A 20,263-nucleotide genomic window follows, 5' to 3' on the forward strand; every position below is an offset into this window, starting at 1 on the left:
TTGAGATGCATGCCCTCCAGCTGTCTTAGGCCAGTGAACACAAAGGAGGAAAAGAAACCTGTGAATATGATGTTGAGGGAAGAGCAATGGAAATTGTTGAGTAAACTGTTTATCTTCTTCATGCAAGGCATTCTGCTAATTACAGATAGTGGCGAATACAAAAGTATAAGATAAGAATCCTGCTTTCTTTTCCAGTTCAGCCTAGGAGCTCTGACATCTTAAAAATTAAGAATAAAGAACCAAATTATGTTTGATAATTAGAACAAATAATGATTGTTGAATGTTTTCAGAAAGAGGGAGAAATAAAGAGAAAAAATTGACATGGAGCTCAATAGAATGCCAGAAAGAAGTGGGTGCCCCAGAGCAGAGTGGCAGACTGAGGCACAGGGGTGTTCCTTTCCTTCAGTTGGTTGTCACTAACAATGATCAAGGCATTTTGTGTGTTTTCAGCTCTGGGCACAAATGCAGTGTTCGTTTCTAAGTACTTGGTCTATATTACCATACAGGAAACTCAGCCTCCATAATCCTCTATTCATCTAGGTTTGTTGGTTGACTTCTAGTGACTTCTCTGGGAGTTGTGAGGGCGAGAGTCCTGTTGCTATGCCCTGGACTATCAGGTTGAGGAGGGCAAGGTTGTTTTTCTTGTGTTTTCCAAGTTCCTGGAAGAGTGCCTGGCACATTGTGGTCTCGGTAAAAACCCGAGAATTAGTTAAGTTTCAGTAAAATGGGCCTCTGTAAATGGACCCTGTTAATTAAATCTGGTAGTCAGATGTCAGTCTGCTGTCCAGGCCTTTGCTATATTAGCATGTTTTACCCCTTATAACAAGCTCTAATAGGGGAAGCAGCAGAAGTGATTGGTATTTTGAGCCTGGAGGTCTGAGAAGAAGGTAGGGTTTACTAAAAATTGGAACCCTGGATAGGAGGAGTGACACATTTAAGAGGAGTATGAGGAATTTCATTTTGGAAGTACTGAATTTGAGGTACCACATGTGGTGTAAGTGAACATGTGGGCAAGCAGTTGCGCTCAGTGAGTCCTTTACTTTGTGGTTGTGGCTGAAGCCACGAATGCCGGCAAACTGGCTGAGGAACAAGGGCCACCATTCATGGAGCTCTTAAAATATGCCTGTCACTGCCCTTTACGCATTGATTCCATTTCTTCCTATCAATTTTGTTAAGTGGATACTGTTGTTTCCCATTTCATATCTGTGGTTTAGCATGATGAGCTATCTTTCCCAGGTCACATAGTGGGTGAATGTTAAAGCCAGGCTTTGTTTCTGGACCCATCTACTCCAGAGTATCAGCTAGTGCTAAGTGATACAGAAATGTATAGGAAAATGAGGACTGAACAAAGGCCACCAATATATTTTTCTAGGAGTCATTGGTAACCTGTGAGAGTGCTTTTACTAGAAATCTGATGTAGCTGTAGAGTATAGATTGCAAGGAGTTAAGGAATAAATGAGTGGAAAATTTTATAAAAATGGAAGTGGTAAGTTAAGACTATTGTTTTGAAGAAGTTGAGGGGAAAGCAAGAAATAGGTCCTATAAAGGTGACTATAGGACCAAGAGGATTTGGGAGAATGTGGGAATTTTGCTATGATTTTTATTTTGTTTTAGGATTTCATTCATGCATGCATTTATTTATTTCAACAAATATTTATTGATTGTTCTGTGCTAGGTGTAGTGGGGAGATATAGTAAGCAACGGGACAAAGTTTTTGCTGTCATGGAGCAGGAGGCAGTGGGAATGGGTGTTAAGAAACATAATCCGAAAAATATCTATCTGGATAAACGCTATACAGAGTTAATAGTAGAGTATAACATGAGATAGTGTGTCTGTATGGAAGTCTTAGATTGTATGATAGAAAAGGGCTGCTTTAGGGATGTTCTCTAAGAATCTGAAAGATGAGAATATGACCAATAAGCAGGAAGGCATCAAAAATAGATAATGCCAAAGCCTTAAGGTGGGAATAAGTTTGACATACTGGATGGAGGCTAGTGAATAAGGGGGAAAGTAGTATGAGATCAGAGAGGTAGGCAGGATTCAGATGTTGTGGGGCTTTGTTAATTAAGGTAAAGAATACGAATCTTTATTTTAAGTGAAATAGGAAGTTGGTACTTGAAGAGATTTAAGCAGGTTAATTGTACATGATCTAATTTCTGTCTTCAAATGAGCACTCTGATTGTTGTATAGACAGTACATTAATGGAGGGTGGGGGTAGGTAAAAGCAGGAGACCAGTTAATAGCTTGTTGCTCTTCTTCACACAAGAGATCATGGTGGCTTGAACTAAAGTCCTGATAGTAATAGAGGTGGGGAGAACTAATTAGATTGGGGATGTGTTTTGGGGGAGAATTTAACAGGCCTCCCTGATGCGAGATTTCAGTCAAAAGAGAGGACTCTCAGTGACTCCTGGATCTGGGGGGGTGAACACCTGGGTAGATGAATTGGCAGTATGCAAGAGACACCCAAGTGTCGTTACACACTGAAATGAAAGATCTATTAGAAGGAGCAATACTGAAGTTTACGAAGGAAATAATTTGTGATTAGCAAGATGCCAGTGGACATGGGCACATCTGGGGTTGCTGATTCAGACCCAAGGGTAGGAGTTAGTCTTACAACTCAGAGGGAAAGAGACAAGACAAATTTCAAGATGGAAAGGAAGTATGTCAAAAAGCAAATATTGGATGGCCTTGAATTTTAATAAAATATTAGACTTATTACTATATTCAGTTATGAACAGCTCAACTGCATACTAATTGTTTTATGTTCTTCATATTAACTTTCTAATTGAAATACCTTAGCCTTAGTTTTTATTATCATATAACTTGTTACTGTGTGTGTTTGTGTGTATGTGTATACATATATATATATATTTTTTTCCTTCTTCTTTTCGACAGGTTGTAAGCTCTACAAATGGAGAGTTAAACACAGATGACCCCACTGCAGGACGTTCCAATGCACCCATTACAGCCCCTACGGAAGTAGAAGTGATGGATGAAACCAAGTATGTATTTGCTTTACTTCTTTTAGTACTTTTCTGTGCTTCAACTGTGCATGTTAGAAATTTATAGTCAGTACAATTTTTCCAGGAAATTTTTTTCAGGGAATAGGTGCATGCAAAACAAGTGATATTTTTATTTATTTTAATCACTGAGTTTAAAATAATGCTATTCCAGTAAATATTTTATAAAATATTTAAAAACTATGGTCAATTTCTTACTTAGAATTAATAGCATATTTTTGGCTTTTTATTTTTAGGAGTATTGATGCATGGAAATTATTTTTATAGGGTAGATGCTCTTATGCTGTAAGCATAAGAATAAATACTAATTTTATAGTATGCTGCATGTGTTCATATTAGTTTTAAAGTAGTTTTCCTGTGAATGTAAATAATAATGCTGCTTGGAAAAAAATTAAGCATGAAAAACAATGTGAAAATTTCAATGTGGGCTATTTCTGATGACCTTTCTCCCTCTCTCTCTTTTTCCTTGTTTTTGTTTTGTTTTTTTTTTTTTTGTGTGTGTGTGTGTATAGCTGCCAGAAAGTGTTGAACATGTGGTGAGTTTTCAAGTGTAGGCAGGCAGAAATAGCTCCCTGGACTGTAATTTCAAAGATTAGCATCATTTCGCATTTTAAAAAAAAACATATCTTTTAACATAGAAATTACAATTGGTCAAAGTTGTTCAAAAATATTTGGTGTCATTTACATTAGGTCTAAAAAGCAAGAAATAATTGTTTGAGGAGCTCTTTTGCCTGCTGCAACTTTTTTTTTTTTTTTTTTTTTTTTTGCTTCAAGTGACATCGATTTGGGGGCACTTTTAATTGAGTAGTCAATAACATCCACTCTGCTTGTGCTTGTGCATTTGTTTTGTAACACAGAGGCTTTATTTGCTATTTTAAATGGAAAGGGAAGATTTTGAGTTTCAAGTTCTCTTTTTTCCTGTTGGTAATTATTAAGTACACATAGCATATCCTTCACTTCCACCCCAATAGTATCACTAAGAGTATTTCATTTACTAATTGTATTGCCATTGAATACACATGGGATACACTAATAAATTTATGATTAACTATAGCGAGACAGTGTTATGGAAGTCCTCATCTAAATAGTTCTTGCTAATTGCAGATATTATGAAAAAAAAATTCCTATTAAGTCAAGTTATGTTGAATTTAAACTCTTCTCCTATATTTGCCTGTACTTTAATGCCACATTTAATATGTTCCTCTCAGTTTCAGGACAAATCTTGAATGAGCCTGGGAGTGAATAAAGAAAGTTGCTTAGATTAATAAATTTTGGAACATTCTACCCCTATCCAAAAGGAACTTTACATAAATTCCCAAATAATTCTTATTTGCTGGTTGCAAGATAAGGAGATTTTAGTTGTGGATATTTCTTTTTAAAGATCAGTAATCAAGTTTCTATTTTTATCACTTTTGACTATGGAATTTATTGCCAGTGTGACTTAGTGGATTCGAAGATATAATTAATCAGCTACGTACTTATGCATTTTTACATCAAGAACGAAAACAGCAGTTGATGTTTGCTGATATACTCCCAAGTGGAGTTACAGAAGTGGTGTGGCAGATTGGAAGACGCATATCCTGTACAGTTGAACATGGGTCGTAGAATCCTGCTCCTGCCACTTAGAATTACCTGCTCATCTCATGCTTGTTTCTTTCTCTATAAAATGAGGCACATATTATCTGCTTCATAGATTGTTGAGGATATTAACTGTGATAATGCACTGCTTTTTTGTCTTGCCCATGGCAGTATTCAGTGGCTATCCCTACCCTCTTTATATTTCCGCTTCCAGCTGCCAGTGACCTCTCCCATTGTTGTTCTCCTCAGCCATGTCTCCTGTTTTTACTTGTATGCCCACACTCTTCACTGAGACTGGCTGTTCACTCTCCACTTATCTGAGACACCTGCTTTTTAGCCAGATGGATTCCCTTTTCCCATTTATTCAGTCATCAGTTGTACATTTGGATCTTACAAATAATCTGAACCTGTCCTTGCCCTTAAGTAGATGACACCCTAGCAAGGCAGATTGTGGTGTTTTAGCACACATTAATAATTTGTATCTGATAACTACCGTGAAAAGGTATACAATAACCTATGAGAGCTTATGGGAACAAGGTTACTTACGGACAGGGTGGTCAGGAAATGCCTTGTGGAGGTAGCTTCATAGAATGGTGTAGTCATTTTTTTAGTTGGGATGAGTGTGGGTGTATATATGTTGTGGGTTTGGGTTTCTATCCGTACGTGTTGGAAGATGAGAAAAAAGCAAGTGTGGTGGGAAAGGCCTCAAAGGAAAGGTTTGTCCATGGCCTGTAGCCTTGAGTCCACGTTCCTTGGCAGGGCCCAAGGCCCTTTATACCTCTCATAGTTTGACTCCTGCCCATCTTGCCCTGCTTCGTTTTCCCTTCTGAACACTGTATTCCCTGGGTTCCTTATGTCTGCTGCTGGTATGTTGTTCTTGTTAGCTCTCTCTTGTGAAACTTCTTGAATTTCTTGAAAGCCAGGCCTCTCTTATCTTCAGATCCACAGTGCCCAAAGCACTATGCCTCAGTGAATTATTTCTAAATAATTAGGACTAAATAATGTGGTGTATCTGTACAGTGGAGTATTAGTTGACAGTGTAAAATAATGAAATAGAAAATATGATGATGCTAAGTGAAGGAAGCCAGGCACAAAAGGCCACATGTTCTATGATTTTGATTATGTGCAATGTCCAGAATAGGCCAATATAGAAAGAAAAATGCAGTGATTGCCTAGGGCAGGGAAGGGAGGGTGGGAGGGGTTGCTAGTAGGTTAGATTATGTCATTTCTTTTGGAGGCAATGGAAATGGTTTCAAGTTTGATAGTGGTGATAGATGCAGAACTCTTTGAATATATTAAAAACTCCTGAATTGTATACTTTAAAAGTGTTAATTTGATAATAATTGGAATTATATTTTAATAGAGCTGTTATTTTTTTAAAAATGGAGAGCAACTCATAATTTCAATAAAGCTTGAGTCCAGATGGATTACAGAAATCCTCCGAACTTCCCTGCCTCCTCACTGGTTAAAAACTTGTAACCTGTCATATTTGATTTCTCTTTAATCAAGTGACTCTCACATTCTTGTGAGTTTGTTTTTGCATTCCTCATACCTTCTTAGTCTGTGGTGAGGGACTGTGAATGTGTTTTTTTCCTAAATTGCATCTTATGCTTCTGTTTTCCCACCATTTTATAGGTTGGTAGGAACCTGCCGAGAATTCCTTTTCAAATTTCCACCTCCCTCTCTTCTTAACTGTGATTGGCGGAGGCCCCTTTCACCCCACCCCATTAATTATAATGTAAGTTGGGCATTTTAGAGGCTCAGGGTTCCTAGAACAGTACATTATAGGGTTCCATATATGATTTCCAAGTGATGATGGAAAATATTCTGTTGCCCTGCATATAATGGCTTATTATTAGTAATGAGATGTTGCCTTCTTCACTGTGGCTGAGAATTTTTTTTTCAAGACAGGTGATAAAGTGATAGCACCCTCATCATTCCTTCCAGGAATTTTGGAAAACCAAAGCTTCCTTTGGTTTAGTTACTGAGTTTTTAAGGAGTATGTAATTATCTTTTTTCACCATTATTTCTCTTATTATTTCTATCCCTTTTCCAACATTTACTGTGTGTTTGCTAACATGGTGATTACAAAGATAAGTCAAGGCCCTTATGTTCCCTTAGAAAAGGTAGGAAATACACCAGTAATTTTCACCTAGTTGTCCTCAGTCCTTACTTCGAATCACAAACATCTGGGGAGTTTCAGAACAATGTGAACGCTTAGGTTACACTGTCAGAGTTTTTGAATTAATTCTTCTGTGATGAGGATCTGGTTGACAGTATTTTTTTGTAAAGACTTTATTTATTAGAGAGACAGAGCACAAGTGTGGAGTAAGGGCAGAGGGAGAGAAGAAGCAGACTCCCAGCTGAGCAGGGAGCCTAATGTGGGACTCGATCCCAGGCCCTGGGATCATGACCTGAGCTGAAGGCAGATGCTTAACTGAGTGAGTCACCCAGATGCCCCTGGTTGACAGTATTTTTAAAAAGCTTGTAAGCTGATTCTAAGGAGCAACCATGACTGAGAATTACTGGTCTAATACTAGGTATTACAGGATTAGCTTCTAGGATACAGTGTTACCAGATTTAAGAGACTGGCATGTGCTCTTCCAGCTGGAAGACCAGAGGCATCTTCACGGGTAAGGGCCCATTTGCTTTTTTTCTGGAAGATGAGTAGGTTTGGCAAAGGGTTGAGTGCAGGAGTCAGAGAGAAGTGGCTGAGCAGCATGTGGAGCAAGGAAAGAATGGGGCAAGTCGGAGGAGTAACCCATTCATGTATAGTAAGCACAAATGCATCCCAGCAGGAGCTGAGATTATCTGAGTGGCTAATCTCAAAGCGCCTTACTAGCCAGGTTGGGAGGGGGGTGGGGGGCGCATGATCCGTTCTCAACACAGAAAGCATGCTGTGGATTTTAAGCCAAGAAATGGTATAATCAGATTGAGCCTTACAAAAATTAGTTTGGCAGCACTTTTGAGGCTTATGTCGATTCCTGGGGTTCCTTAGATTACATTAAATCAATCCATCCTTTTCCCTCTCCCTCGAGAGGCAGCTTGATGTAAGATGAGACTAAGGGAAGAGTGGAAATAGATTGGAACCAAACTGTAAGAACTGTGTGGACCTAATGCCTTAGACCAAGGAGAACCATTGGTGAAATGTAAAAGGCAGAAGGCAAGGCCATCTCTGGGTGAGGGCCGGTTTGGATGGCACATTGCAGAGAGGAAGGAGGACACTTAGCCTGGACGTCTGTTAAGAGGCTCTTAGCAGTGGCAGAGACAAGAAGTTCGGAAGTAAGCCAGCATGAGAGGATGGGACAACTTTGAAAGTCATTTGGACTTGAGAGACTAATTGCATGTGGATGGAGAGGAAGAAATTAAAGATAAGGATGGATCTGCAGGTTCCCAGTTAGAGTAGTTAGTTATGTCGATGGCCTTGGGCTTCTATCTAAACTTTTTTTGCTTACCTGATCAGCTCTTCATGTTTTACACCAAGGGATTCAGACATCTTAAGTTACATTTCTTGTATAGATTTGAAGGATGCAAAATCCTTTGTTAGATAATTAAATACAGATATCTAAAAAGCTGTTTTCTGTATACTCTGCAGATAAGGAGAGGCCAGGCTCTGGGGTCCTACATAGGGCCAGGCAGGTACCCAACAGTCTGTCACCTGATGGTGGAGCCAGTGAGTCATTGCAGAAAGGATAGACAGGAGCTTCAGATGCAGAAGAGATTCATGTGGCAGTTTCAGGTAGCTGTGTGAGAAGGAAGTCTGTGCCATGCATCCAGGAAGACAGTCCGATCCTCAAGGCAGGAAAAGGTGACAAATGAAGGAGAAATGGTGCAGTATCACCAGCAAAGCCTCATCCATTCTCCTGTATGTTTTCTATGTAGTTGAGGACTTTGATCCATTATGATTTCCTGTTGACTGCCTAAACAGTATTTATGGTGCCACTCCTCAAGTTCATCAGAAACATGATTTAGCATTTATTTCCAAAGAATTTAAATAAGAATAGAGCTGTGGCTCCAGGGCTTTTAGGCTAGCTGCGGAATTACGTCAGGAGTGTGCATCTGCCTTGTGAGAGCATATCGGCATACTGGAGCCATGGAGGCATAATCACAAAAGAGCCAAGAGGAGGAGGAGCATTGACAAGAACATGATTTAAATGTCCTGTAAGCTTAATCTGTTTCCCCAGGGCTGTCAGTAGTCTAGATCTGAAGAGGCTTCAAATGAGGTGAGGACTAATGTAGGAGAAAATGTTGCCACTGAGCAGCATGGAGAAAAATGTGCTTAAACATTTTAAAGATGTGGATAATTTTCTAAGACCAGTTAGTGAAATGTAGTGATCAAAGTAACTTGCTCACCTCACCTGCGGGAACTTCGGCAGTGCTAATTTCTGCACTATTGGCTATCATTTGCAATTACTGTTACGAATAACTTTTTTCCCCTTTGACTTGCCCTTAGTGTTAAAATTGCATTGTTTCTTTTTACACATTTATCTGCATTCATGTAAGTTGATGGCACAGTGGACGCTCAGTATCTCCAGTGCTCACCTCATAGCTTCTGGGATGAGGACCCCTTGGAAATGGAGCAGCCGGAGGGGAGGCCTGGCTAGGCGTGTAGGCAGAGCAGGCTTCTTGGGTTTAGACTCCTAAGAATCCGGTGCAAACAACTTTTCTCCAGGAAAGCTTCCACAGGCGCTAAAATCTGCAGTTTGTGAGATTTCACTAGGGCTTGTGGGCCAGGGGTAAGGACTCTAGTTTTAGAACATGCCATAGAATTTTCACTAGGTTCTTAGTCCGTGACTGGCATTTATAGGGCAAGTCATTCACTTATTCAGTACATATTACATGAGTACCAATTGTGGGATGTATCTGTGGGCGTGCATTCTATGTGGAGGCAGATAATCAGTAAGTAAATAACATAAATTCAGATTAGTGCTGAGGACGGAGAGGAGTAAAATGGCCATGTCAGAGTGGCCGTGTGGGAGCAACAGTTTTAGATAGAAGGCAACTGATATGAGACCTAATTTCTTAATCACAAAGACTGTAAATCATTTGTTTTGGTATGTTTTAAGAAACTAGCCACAAGTTAAAGATCATTCTCTTCTTTTATAACTATCTTCTATTTTGAGAGCATCTCCTCTTTATTTAGATACATTCCTAGTGAATAAAGTAATGCTGCCCCCTGGTGGTAGTCAGTTTAATAGCATGTTGTCTTCCATGGCAAATCCGTTTCAAGGGTGTATGTACTTACTCTATTTGGAGGAATTTATTTCTAACAAATAGATCTTTTTTTAGATTGAGTTTCAGTTTAAAAGGTCTGTATGGTTATGATTTATTTGAAAATTTTATTTAGTCTCAAGTAAATGCTTGGGCTGGTTTTCTGTGTTAAATAATACATAATTAAAGGGAAGAGGACCTTAGAAATAGGAAGGACTTGGCTGTCTTAAGTTGGAAGGCAAATTGATGGTACTAGAAAAATGAGTCAGACAAGGTGAATTGCTAATACAAGTGTGGAAAATCTGGAACTTGTTGATCAAAAACATGAATTACATTAAATTCTCTGTTCCAAAACGCTTTTATGGAAATCTTTTTTAATAAACACTAAAATACTTTTCATCAGAACAATTTTTAAAACTTGTAGTTTGAAAAGACAAATAAATGACAGTATTTGGGAACAGTGAACATTATTAATAGAATGCTATTGAATAATACATTTCCATTGAAATGTATTTGTGTGATCATATTCTTTAATATTCTAAATATTTTATCTGTTTCTTCTAAATACCAATTAAAATTTTTTTTTACAATATGAACATTTTATGACTTTTCTAAGTCTTTCACTGAAAGTTTTTTTAAATAATGGTTATCATCTCTTAGAATCTGAGTTAAATAATCTTGTTTCATTGTGTTATCTTAGAAAATTTATATAACAGAGTTGAGAAAGTATTTAGGTAGCTGACAGTTACAAATAAAGTTCACTTATCTTATAAATCCAGGAAAAATCTCTTGTACCTAGAGTCTTCTTTTACAGAGGTAGCTCTTTTCGAGGCCTTTGATTGGGTAATTTCTTTCTGGTTTCTCTGGTGGTCACCTCAGTAAGAGTAAAATTCATAAAGATTCATAACTGCACATTATTTCCAGTTGAGTCTGTACCAGCTAACATATACAGGTTTAAATTATTCATACTCCATGGTCTAATCGTGTGCTATTTGAATGAAGTTAAAAAAAATCCAATCATGTATTTTGGTTTTATGCCAAATGCCCCATAGTGATTTCATAGGGCATAAATCACAGTAAATGGTCTGAAATTATTTTTGACTAACAATAATGTGGGTGGAGAGATTGTATAATTTAGCTGAACAGTATGGGTTTCTGTTTACATTTCTTTCACAGAAAGATATACAAGATATCTAGCAATTACTTCATCTTCCACAATCTTTTGCTGGATAGCACGCTTCAAGCTAGGTGGTCTTCATTTTGCTTAGCTTGAAATTTATTCATTTACTATCCTTTTATGCAGGTGGGCTGGTAAGAATTAGAGGAACATCTTTATAAGGTCTCATTCTATATGAGCTTTGAATTGGCAGTATTTTGTTGATTGAACCACTGCGTGACTCAATTTAAATTTAATTACAAAACAGGATTTACATATTTACATATGCACACACCCTAGACTTCAGTGGGGTGGGGGGGAGAACCTCTGTGTGTCACCGGTGTTCTTGATATTCTAATAGATGGATTTTCCTTTAAGTGTGGAAGGGGAAAAGAGCCAGATCTTTATTTGAGGGAATGTCAGACTTTTAGAATATTTATGTGCATGCGTGTATTTCTTTGTTAGTTTTTACTCAATGATTCTCTTCTAACTATGAGTTTGTATCAGCCTTAGCATTGCTTTTTACGTGTTACCTGTGCTACGTCTCCTCATGACTAGGAAAACTTACTATGGAGAAAACCAGGTCTCTGAGGGATCATCTCTAGATTTTTTTTACTTGGAAATGAAACCTAATATGCTCTTCCCTCATAGACTACAAAACTGAATCACCTTGATTATGCTATTTTAAATGTTAAGCATGGTTTTTACTTAATTAACTTAGGGTAAGTTTGACATGTTAACCCTTAGAGAATTAAAGAGTACTATGCTGGTTAATGTATTTTCTCTCTTCCAGTTTGTAAATGTGGCAGAAAATGTTTGTTGAAGAGTATATCTGAGCTTTTTCTAAAAAGAGATTTTTGGAATCTGATTCTTGGTGAAAATAAAATCCTGAGTATTAGGATCATTATTACTTTTCTAACAGTGGCTTTCACAATCATATACAGATATGAGGAATAAAGGGAGAGAATGCATAAGATGACTTTTATAAAAGCATGCCACTCATTGCCAGAGGTTAATGAGTATTCAAAATAAAATATGGAGGGTCAGTGAGCATTCAGAATTCCATAGCTTCTCAGTCTTGGTGCAAAGCCTTTTCAATTTAGTGGCTCCTTGTAACATTGCATAGTCTGGCTCTATTCCTAAAAGGCACGTTGATGAAACAGTAATAACTCTGCCATAGGTTCACTAATATATATGCTTCATGGGCATGTTCACTGTGTATCTTGCATTAGCTTATTGCTTTTTATGACCATTTACATTAATATGCTAAACTCAGCCTTTACTTTGTGACCCTTTAGTACCTTTATAATACAAGAAGTGTTTCCCTCCATCTGCAGGTGCTGCTGTTTTTTCAAACGAAGGAAAAGGAAAACCATACAGCGTCACAAATGACTCTGGACACAGACAGATCATGGGGAGTTACTTACGTGTTCATCTGCTGTCTTGTGATTAAAATCATCTCTGTAGTGACCACATATATTTTCAAGGACTCACTCTTAGAAACAAAATGTCATACTTTCATACTTCATTTTGTGGTTGTCTTACATTCATATTTTTTTCTAATTTAACTTTTATGGAAGCTTTAAAGTTTTGTCAAAACATGAGTGCTTTGCCCATCAATGAATGGAATGGACCAAGGAGGTGGTACTGATGGATGCAGTCCTAAGGACATTTTTCAGAAGCTCTCCTCCTGTTGTAGAAAGCAGTACAGTATCTTCAGTGTCAAACAGTTAGATATGCCTAATCTGTTTTTTTTTTTTTATAACTCTATAAGAGCAGAATCAAGCAGGATTTTTCTCCCCAGTGGATAATGCAACAGAGAAGACGCAGTTGCCCAAACATGTAAAAGAAGTTATTTTATGAGAAGTTGATTTTTTGTGTGACATCTGCATTGACTTCAGCATTACTGATGGTACTGCTATTCATGAGTCATATTAACATTCTCTCTGTGAAATCGTGGTACAGTCACTGCCCAGAGGTACTGAGGAAAAAGCTCTATGGGTTTGGCAGATGGCGGTGGTAAAATGAATCACAAGTTAGTGTGGTAAATAGGAGCTCTGCTTTTGTTGCACCACCACGTGAAGTACAGTGTTGCTGAAGTGGCAAAAGCGCTTTTAAAAAAAAAAAAAACAAAAAAACAAAAAAATACCCACAAAATATTTGTATAATGTAACTTTATGCTTCCAGATAATAATGTATGTTAGACAGCAAGAAATGAATACTTTGAGAAATAAAATATGTTGGAGTTTTTTTTTTTTTTTAATACACTAAGGAGAAGAAATAAATGTGAATCTCATTGCAATGTATAAGGTTGAAGTCTGAGGAGATCCCACTGAAACCTACTGCTGAATGATTACATTCTCCCTTAAGCGGAAAATTTTGGATGTGCCATGCAGTGGTGTCTGTTTATTAATTATTTGCTTTTTGATAAAATAAAGGACCCCCACCCCCACCCCCCAGTAATAAAAACTGGGTTACTGTAATGCCCACTTCCCACCCCCTCCACCCCCCTGCCCCCGTGCACATTAGTCTCTTGTATTCAACTTTGATGGTTCTCTGGAATTTCCTACTTTTTAGTATAATTTTGATGATCGAAAACTATTTTGGAAAGGATGGGTCAGGTGCTTTGCCTCCATAGTCTTTTGAAGTGCCTGCATATGAACAAAGTAACAGTTCTGTAAAAAAGGAAACCCATTCCATTTTTTCAGTATGCTTTGTTTTAAGCCATAAAGACACAGGTGTACTTTGGTCACATTCTACTACTAGTCAGAATTTTCAAGAGGAGTTACAACAAAAAGACTGGCTAGGAAGAGAATGATGTTTTTCAAATCTCATATTCACCTTTCATTTATAAGGTTACTTACTCTTTCCACACAGCCCTTTCTTTGTCTTTCAGTACATGCCTTCAGGCATGCTTATTTATTTTTATTGTCTCAAGGTAACATTTAAAATGTGTACTTAAAGTAAATAAATTACATTTTTGACTTCATTTTTGCATTTACAGGGATTTAATTGTACTTTGTAATTTATTTTTCTTATTAGCCAAAAGTTCAGTGTGTTGTTTTTGATAAATTAGGCGCCCATATGAATACTGCAGATCAGGACATTGTTTATCATTGTCGCTCTGAATCGTCTGAATGATCTTTTCAAGTTCTAGATTTTAAAGGCCCACACTCAGCCTAGAAGACATTTGTTGTATAATTTGGTCAACAGTTTCCCATTCTGTTTGTATACTGTCATGATCTTAAACGACAGGAGTTACATACTGAGTTTTTATTTTTGTTTGCCTTGAGCAAGTTAGATGGATGTTTTGGCCATTATAATGTGAAACCACTTCTTTCTTTACAGTATTTGACCAAATTTGTGTGTCTATGATATTTGTAAATACATGCGATATCTGTATTTCTTATCATAAGCCTATTTAGTTTTATTCTCAGTAGGGTTTTTGGACTGTACAGTGTTTATATGATCTGAACTCCTTATACATAAGAAGGTGTGTATATTAATCCAATTATGGACTTAAAATATTTTAAAAGTATAAATACCCTTATTTGCTGCAAAGACCAGTGTGTAGACATTTGCTTTTTAGCAATATTTTTAAGTGCTCCATTTTAATGCCAAGGAATAAGTCTTTTGGCAACACAAACTGGTCAATAATAGGTAATGCAGGTATGTTCAGGTTAAGTCAACAATGTTTTGCATTTTTATGCTTCTTTTCTGTCAACACTAATGAAGTCAACATTGCCTGAATGTCTGAATAATGAAACACATCCCTGTTTAAAAGTATGTAACTGAAAAAGAAATAAAAAATAAAGGTAGTTTTTTTAAACTTGCTTTCCCCCCTTCCTCTAATCATGGGTAAAGTGATGCTACTTGTAATAATGTAAGGCAGGAATGTAATAATGTAAGGCAGGAATTTTAAAAATCTGGTTCACTTAGGTTTGTTTATGTGAGAATCAGAGACCAAGGAGTATGCTTTTATGTTTTGTGTTTCTGTTTGGATTTTGCTTTGTTGGAGCCCCATGGTAAGGAGTACACACCAGGAAGTATCTGAGCTTTCTTTAATCCAAGTTCAAGAAAAAGCCTTTTACACTTCCCTGAAGCATTTAATAGAGCAATTAATTAAAACTCATGCCACTGTTAAAGCAAGGAAAAGAAACAGAATCATTTTATTCCTTTTAAAAAATGAAGTCATGCTGGGGTGTTCACAGAAATGAAATGTTATTAATCCAATTTTAAGTGAATGACTTTATTATTGCAGATGGAGGGCATATATCTGTGACTGTATCTCACAACTTATCTTTGTGCTAGGTGCTTTCAAAGGAGTTTTCCAAAATGGTATTAATGGTGCTGTGCTACTGAAAGATAACTCCAGGTAAGATGAGGCAAAGCAGCACACACTGAGCACCAGCAGTCAGTCAGTAGAAAGATCTGGAGATGAAACATCATGGTCCAAAGGCCCTATCTAGAAAAGTCTGATTTAACATGGAGATTCAGCCCAAATGACAACATAGCTGCATCAGCCAGCACCCTCTGAATTGCAAGTGGCTTAAACAGGGGTGCACGTTATCGCATCTAACTGGAAAGTCCAGTGGTAGGACTGGCTTCAGATGTAGTTGACCCTAGTGTAGATGACTCTACACTGTCTCTCTTTGTATGTCTGTTTTGCTTTCTACAGTGCTGTTTTCATTGCCAGGGACACCTCCTGTGTGATAGTGAAGTGGCCACCCAGGAGCTTCAGACTTCTACCATCTTCATAATCTCAGCCGAAACAAAGAGCAATTTCTCTCAGCAATCTTAACAAAATCCTAAGATTGACATTTATTGCTTCATGGGTTCACAAGCCCATCCCTGAGCCGATTACTGTGGCCAAGGAAATGCTCTTTTCCCACCTTCAGAGGACACATTGGACTGAGAAAGGAGGTACAAAGGGCATTAACCAAGAGGAAGTACAGGCTTTATTATCAGAAAACAGAGTGAACGGATCCTGCAGAGGCAAAATCCATAAGCAGCCACCATCTTGATGAGAAAAACAAAAGAGCCAAAAGGCAAACCTAATTATTTTAAGTTCAAAAATATTATTATTGGACTTTTATAAATCTGAATATGTTACTAGAAATCCTATATAGTAAGTGTGAGTACATTTGACTCAGGTAAAAATGGAAGTCCTAAATACCTTATTTGGTGTGCTTTTGTTTTTGTCTAGCATTTAAAGTGTTTGTGATAGAGCTGGATCAGTAGAGCAAAAAGCTGATTTTTCTGCAAGAGTACAAGTAAGTGGAATTACAAAGTTTTGCTGACATTCAGGATGACTAGTTTCCTCTCTGCTTAAGTCTTATAGAGACCCACATGTTATTTTCTTAGGATATTTACCTAAAAAGAATACAGGGATCATAACCAAGGAAAGGACTATGTATTACCAGGTAGTATTGCTGGGATATAAAAATGCGTTCGCTAGAAAGAGCATTTGTTCACAGGAATGTTCACAGTATTGGAATTGTATTTAAATGTAAAGACACTCCTGCGCTAGTCTAGCCTGAGGGTTGGCAAACTTTGTGGGCCAAGAGACAAAATTGAGGCTCTAAAATACTTGGGTAACTAGAAAGAAAACAAATCACTAATTTTTTATTAATGAAATCCAAAATATACATTAACACTTAGTACAATTTTTTTTTGAGATACAAGTCTACTAATGATAAGAAATGAATTATTTTGAGGGGATAATATTTCACTTAATCAGGGTTTGAAATAATGGCAAGTGTTCATCTATTATACTGATTTGTAATGTGACTCTACATATTTCATCTGTGGAAATGCCCTCCCGCAGATAGGTATTACCGAATACTGTTATCAGTCCTCAACTTGCATAATTTTAATTGAACATATTTATCATTTGGAAGGTACTTAAAGAATTCTATTGGATTCACTCTTGATATTTGCCTTTTGGTATATCATTCCTTTGCAGGTATAATCACTTCCAATTGAAGACTAATTAAATGCTCCTCACTTGTACAGTTAAATGGATTTTGAATATGGAAATATCCTTTGAACTTGCATTGAGCCAAAAGTCCAGCTGGAAGTGCAGTTGACTCTGGAAAACAGATCCACTGCAAATTTGTATGGGAGTGGAACTCTTGTTCCATTTGAACTTGACTGTGTCAGAAGTTGTATAAAGCAGCTTGACATTACTTGTATTTAAATATTAGTTGTTACCATATTGACTTTGCAGCAGCGTAAGTTTCACATATAAGTGCTGTTCTGGCTTATAATTTTAAGTTGAACTTATTAAGAAACACGATCAAATCTGCAGCACAAGCAAAATTCAGTGTTCATCTATAATAGGCAGAGGTGGTTCTCATTCAGCAAATTTGCAGCCTCAGTCCTGAGCTGAAAAAATTGCAGTCAAACTTTACCACTGCCATCAGACTTGTATGGTTGGGCAAGCCAGGATCCTCATTTTCTATTTCTGATATGGAAGTGATGATGGCTAAGACCACAAGGTGAATGGAATGCACCATTGACTACTCAATAACCTGACCGATTCAGTATATTCCAAAAAATACCTGCTGAGGAGTCACATAAAGTATAAACATTGACTTTAGACATACTACATTTTGACAAGCTTTGTAAATTTGTCCAGTGTAGCTTTTTCTGCTCCACACATTCTTACCACCATCTATTCTAACACATCTTAGCAGATTCCACTTCATTTCGCACTGAATTGGTGTTTTCTCACGTTCCTTAAAAATATACTTTAATATAGTTGCTCTACAGATGCTTTTCCTGAAGGTTAATTCCTGAGTCACTTCAAGCTCTGCATTGACTTCTCTAGTAAACAAAAAACTAGGCAGTATTGCTAATGTCTATTTGCTCATCAAAAGCTAAGGAGAGTTCCTTGAAATCATTTGCCTTGCTTTTTAGTTGACTGTTGGTGTCCTTGAGTCTTCAAGCACCTGTCCTTGCTAAAAAGTTAGTCTTCAACAAATTTGTTTCCTCTAGACATAATTTCTGGCTGCTGCGATCAAATACAATTAACCTTAACTCACCGTCAGTAAATAGCTCTGCTTGGCTAACAGTGAGACCCTTGGGAAGTAACTGATTGGTTGCCCCTTGTTCTCATTTTGTGTGTGTGTGAAAGAATTCTACTGTGATGAGATACTCTGTTGTAAGTTTTCTAACTGTTCTGACTGTTGCTTTCCTGTGAGCTGGGGATATTGGATGAGAGCTCAGTCTGGTAATGTCTTAATAAATTGTATTCTTTCCACACAGCTACAGTGTCATTGCATAACAAACACATGCTTTGCCATATAATTGTATAACAAATAATCCACATTCCACTCCACTGTGCCTTAAAAGTGCTACACTTAAAGTTCACTATTATTTTACATAATTGATATGCATTAGTAATAAAATAGTAAAATGTGTGACAGAATGTGTGGCACTTGAAATGCTGTTGACTTATAAGTGCATCATTGAGATTTGGAGTGTGTTGAATGGCAGTGCGTAGCAATGAGAATGCCACAGATGGTCTCTGTCACAATTATTCACCTCTGCCTTTGTAGCATGGGAGCAGCCAATAGACACTGTGTAAATGAATGAGCGTGGCTGTGTTACAATAAAACTTTATTGATGGACACTGAATATGAATTTCATATAATTCTTACGTGTCATGAAATACTCTTTTGACATTTTTCAGCCGTTTATTAAGGTAAATACCATCATTAGCTCTTGGATCAAATAAAAGCAGGAGGTGGGCTGGGTTTGATTTGCAGACCATAGTTGGCCCACCTCAGTTTCTAGTCTACATTGGACAGATTTCGATATTTGACGTACATTATTTTGGTGCCTGATTGAATGCCACTACCTACCAAAAGATAACCTATCCTACCTTTATAAAAGAAAGGGCCTTTTTGAAATAGCATCAAGAACTATGATAATGGTAAAGAAAATACAGCACAGTGTGTGTGGAAATTGGAAATAAGGTCAATGAGATATCTGGCTCCCATATGAAGTTAGATGTTGAATCTGAAAAGAACATTTATTTTGAGATCAGACAAATTTGATTTGATTTTCACTTATTCACTTGTAAGAACAGTGGCAAGTATTTGACTTCTTAGCATCAGTGTCCTCCCCTCACATTGCAGATAATTCTTTATTTGCAGCATGGCTCTGAGGATTAGTGAAAATACTTATATGGCTCTTAATTCAAGGTACCTTTTACCGTTAACTTATAATACATTAGAGTTTAAAAATGAGCACACCTTGGCTTCTCATGCAGAGAGTCAGCTTCTGCTCTTTGAGACAAGAGTAAGGCCTAGTATTTATTGAACTTTTTCTTGGATGGAAGCCATCATTCCTATCTGTTTAGAAATATTTGTATGCTAATCCTGTCACATTGCACATTTAGCTATCTTGCCTCACTTAATGGCATTGATAAATTCAGAGCCATCAATTCTATACCTTTATTGATAAAAATGTCAAACTGCAGATAGCCAGGGCCAGACTCTAGGTCAAATCATTGTAATCCTAGTCTAAGGTCACTATCAATTCATTGAACCAATAACACAATCTCTAAGTGTTCTAAATGTATGATAATCCTGCACCGCATAACTACCATTAGCTGCTTTAAAAAAGATATTGTATTTAAATTCGATTTGCTACCATCTAGGAGAACACCCAGTGCTCATCCCATTAAGTGCCCTCCTCAGTGACCATCACCTAGCTAACCCATCTCCCCACCCACCTCCCCTTCTGCAATCTTTGTTTCCCAGAGTTAGGAGTTTCTCATATTTTGTCACCCTTCTAATATTCCCCACTCAGTTCCCCTCCTTTCCCTTATAATCCCTTTCACTATTTCTTATATTCCATGGTTGAGTGAAACCATATGATGATCGTCCTTCTCCAGTTGACTTGTTTCACTCAGCATAATACTCTCCAGTTCCATCCATGTCAAAGCAGATGGGGGTTATTCATCTTCTGATGGCTGAGTAATATTCCATTGTATATATAGACCACATCTTCTTTATCCATTCATCTGTCAATAGACATCGTGGCTCCTTCCACAGTTTGGCTACTGTGAACATTGCTGCTCTGAACATTGGGGTGCAGGTGTCCCAGCGTTTCACTACATCAGTATCTTTGGCATAAATACCCAGTAGTGCAATTGCTGGGTCATAGGGTAGCTCTATTTAAACTCTGAGGAACCTCCACGCAGTTTTCCAGAGTGGCTGTACCAGTTCACATTCCCACCAACGGTGCAAGAGGGTTCCCCTTTCTCCACATCCTCTCCAACATTTGT

General features: G+C 37.5%; 1 protein-coding gene across 17 annotated transcripts in view; it reads left to right on the top strand.

The window, feature by feature from the left end:
- The window catches only part of CSNK1G3 (casein kinase 1 gamma 3), a 107,660-nt gene extending 92,866 nt beyond the window's left edge, over positions 1–14,794 (top strand). For 12 of the 17 annotated variants that reach the window (XM_072840782.1, XM_072840788.1, XM_072840787.1 and 9 more), the window contains 3 exons: positions 2,896–3,002; positions 3,533–3,556; positions 12,303–14,794. In XM_072840782.1, coding sequence (XP_072696883.1) covers positions 2,896–3,002; positions 3,533–3,556; positions 12,303–12,357 — 186 coding nt within the window. In that variant the 3' untranslated portion in view covers positions 12,358–14,794. The remainder of the gene's footprint in view (positions 1–2,895; positions 3,003–3,532; positions 3,557–12,302) is intronic. The other 5 variants (XM_072840792.1, XM_072840789.1, XM_072840791.1 and 2 more) reach the window with 1 other exon arrangement.
- The last annotated feature ends 5,469 nt before the right edge of the window (positions 14,795–20,263 follow it).

Source organism: Canis lupus, chromosome 10 (assembly GCF_048164855.1).
Source record: "Canis lupus baileyi chromosome 10, mCanLup2.hap1, whole genome shotgun sequence".
Classification (NCBI taxonomy): Eukaryota; Metazoa; Chordata; class Mammalia; order Carnivora; family Canidae; genus Canis; species Canis lupus.